The sequence below is a fragment of the Wyeomyia smithii genome, chromosome 2 (genome assembly GCF_029784165.1).
Source record: "Wyeomyia smithii strain HCP4-BCI-WySm-NY-G18 chromosome 2, ASM2978416v1, whole genome shotgun sequence".
Lineage (NCBI taxonomy): Eukaryota > Metazoa > Arthropoda > Insecta > Diptera > Culicidae > Wyeomyia > Wyeomyia smithii.
The window spans coordinates 253882774-253885921 of record NC_073695.1 but is presented as its reverse complement, the minus strand read 5'-3'; the positions used below and the strand labels follow the sequence as shown (position 1 = coordinate 253885921).

Sequence of the window (3148 nt, the reverse complement as noted above, 5' to 3'; positions counted from 1 at the left end):
ACTAAAGAACTAGAACGAAATCGAACGCTCTTCAAGTTTCACAATCACTTACAATTGATTACATCCAAGAGCAAAAATGTCTCCACAATAGAACATTTCTCTTCATTACATCACTGAGAAGTCAGAAATGTCGTAGTCGTCGTCTTGTTCGTAGTTTGAAATAAAATTCATTAATTTGCAGTGACTTGTGACAGCGCAGCCAGAAGACATGAAAGAGCGTCACTCAATGCTATCCTTTTTGCATCCAAATAATAGAGGCAGCACCAGAGACGGAATGGGAAATGACTGCCTTCTATTACTCTTGGCAGACTTCACCAATTTCCACTTCATCACGCGTTTCCGAATGAAATTTCTTCTTCCGCCGTCGCTGCAGTGCTTTCCGCTGGTTGCGTTTTTGCCTCTGGGAAACAATTTCGGAAGAACGAAGTTGTTTGCGTTCGCAGCCGAAAGTTCTGGGTTCGAAAAGTTCCAAATTTATCATCAACTACCTCAACCAGCACGGCCTGCATCCCATTATCAGTCTCATTCGTCATAGTTTGAAACAACCGCGAAATGTCGTACGCGTACGAAAATGAGTTTTGTTAATTCATCACAGTGTCGTCTGCCACCCACAACCAGAGACTCTCCCTACCTACGACAACCGCTTTCGTGTGAACCGTTGGTAGCAATCAACTCTCGGGAGGGAGTTCGATTTTTTTTGTACATGCCAAAGCCTTTCTTGTATGGAGCCTTTAGTGGCAGCCACCATCACCGTCCTGGCAGAAGATCGTTTGTCACCGTTTCATTCGCGTTTTTGCTTCCTGTAATTTTAACTACCTTAGAAGCTTTGCGGTTACCGGGGGAGAAACGTGGAACCAAGAGGTGACCCAAAAGCCAATTTCATCAAGTGGCGGAAATATTGCCCACCCCACTACCTTCTAAAGCGAAAACACTCACCTCGCGTATTCTGACTTCATTCGCCTGCGCTGGCATCTGATTGAATTAGACAGCTCGTTTTGGGGCCTAGCAGTCAGAATTTTGAAACACTTGCCAACTCCGCCCATTCAGCAATAGTGGCACCGGTAACGACTCTAGCGACTAGTGACTAGAGCTGAAAGGAAACAGTGCAACGAATAGTACACGAACGAAACTTTTCCCCGTGCCATCGGAAGGAGACGAAGTGGGTGCTCGCTACGCTACACTGGATTCTGAACGGGAATTAATGGTTACATGGAAATTTATTTTACGATTCCATTCGAGTTGCGCTGCGAACCCAGGGCGGCTAGATTTGATGAAACGGTAACAATTTCGATGATTCATTTGCAGTCGGGATTGAAAGTGTCGTTCGTTTTTCCTGCGGGTTTTTTTCTAGTGGTATGCAATCAACAAAGATGGTGAAATGGGGAAAAAACGAATGTTTTTATCGACTGCATTCGAGTTGCAGTGCAAGGTTTTCATCTCAAAAATGATAGTTTTTTTTTTACCGGGACAGAATTTCGCATCAAGATTGTTTCATATTTGAATATTTTTTTCTGATCGATTAGAATACCAATGTAGTATTAAAATCACTATTGCCGTGTAATTTTTAAAATCCCATCCTCTTTTAGTAAGTTGCCATCCTCATTTAATAAGTAGTTGAATAACGTGATAGTAGTTTTTACCACACTTACCTTCTCTCATACTTGTGAACTTCATTGAGAAAAGCAACGAAAAAATAAACAGAGCTTTTAAATTTATTTGTAAAAATTACGTTGATAGTTTTATTTCTGGCACCCCATTTGGGTTCTAGTGATTATTTGGTTTGGTGCCTATAATCGCATACCAGTTCCACGTGCATTCTTATCATTTTTACAGAGTAGTTATGGTAAATGTCTATCTCATTATATTATGTCGAAATTATGGGACACTCAACAGGTAAAATAACTAAAGCAAGAAAAATACCTTTACGCGCTGTTTTCTCAACTTGATGAAAATGAAGATGGCACTGATATGCGATTAAGGGTGGTGTAGGTCTTGCTGAACTTAGCAAATACCTAATATTTAATTTTTCAAAAAATTATCTTTACTATCATTTGAAAACGGCTAATTTTTTTTATCAAAAGGTTTATCTTGATGATGTCAAGAGACAGCGGAAAATTGCTAAGCATTCCTATTAGAGAATTGGGTCCTGAAGCTATACCAGTTTTTATATATCATTTGAAAAAGCCACGTTTTCCGAGCAAAACGTGATTTTTAAAAAATGTTTATCGTTTTCCTCCGATTTTTAAATGAAGATTTAAAAAACTGCTCAAAAGGTATTAATTGACATTTCGCCCATTAAATTTTTTTTATCACGTTTTGCTCAGAAAATTGCACTCTTTCAGCTGATATATAAAAATCAAAAAACTGTGTAATATTTTAGTACTCAATTGTCTGGATTTTCATTACATTTATTGGAACAAAAAACGATTTTGAATTACTACTACTACTACAACTACTACTACGACTACTACTACTACTACTACTACTACTACTACTACTACTAGTACTACTACTACAAATAATACTACTACTACTACGACTACTACTACAACAACAACAACAACAACAACAACAACAACAACTACTACTACTACTACTACCACTACTACTACTACTACTACTACTACTACTACTACCACTACTACTACTACAACTACTACTACTACTACTACTACTACTACTACTACTACTACTACTACTACTACTACTACTACTACTACTACTACTACTACTACTACTACTACTACTACTACTACTACTACTACTACTACTACTACTACTACTACTACTACTACTACTACTACTACTACTACTACTACTACTACTACTACTACTACTACTACTACTACTACTACTACTACTACTACTACTACTACTACTACTACTACTACTACTACTACTACTACTACTACTACTACTACTACTACTACTACTACAACTACTACTACTACTACAACTACTACTACTACTACAACTACTACTACTACTACTACTACTACTACTACTACTACTACTACTACTACTACTACTACTACTACTACTACTACTACTACTACTACTACTACTACTACTACTACTACTACTACTACTACTACTACTACTACTACTACTACTACTACTACTACTACTACTACTACTACTACTACTA

The 3148-nt window shown here is 37.6% G+C and overlaps 1 protein-coding gene across 1 annotated transcript in view; it reads right to left on the bottom strand.

Moving 5' to 3' along the window:
* Positions 1-2616: 2616 nt before the first annotated feature.
* The window catches only part of LOC129720555 (uncharacterized protein DDB_G0271670-like), a gene marked incomplete at both ends in the record, with an annotated part of 3519 nt that continues 2987 nt past the window's right edge, over positions 2617-3148 (bottom strand). The window contains one exon of the mRNA XM_055672032.1: positions 2617-2745. Coding sequence (XP_055528007.1) covers positions 2617-2745 — 129 coding nt within the window. The remainder of the gene's footprint in view (positions 2746-3148) is intronic.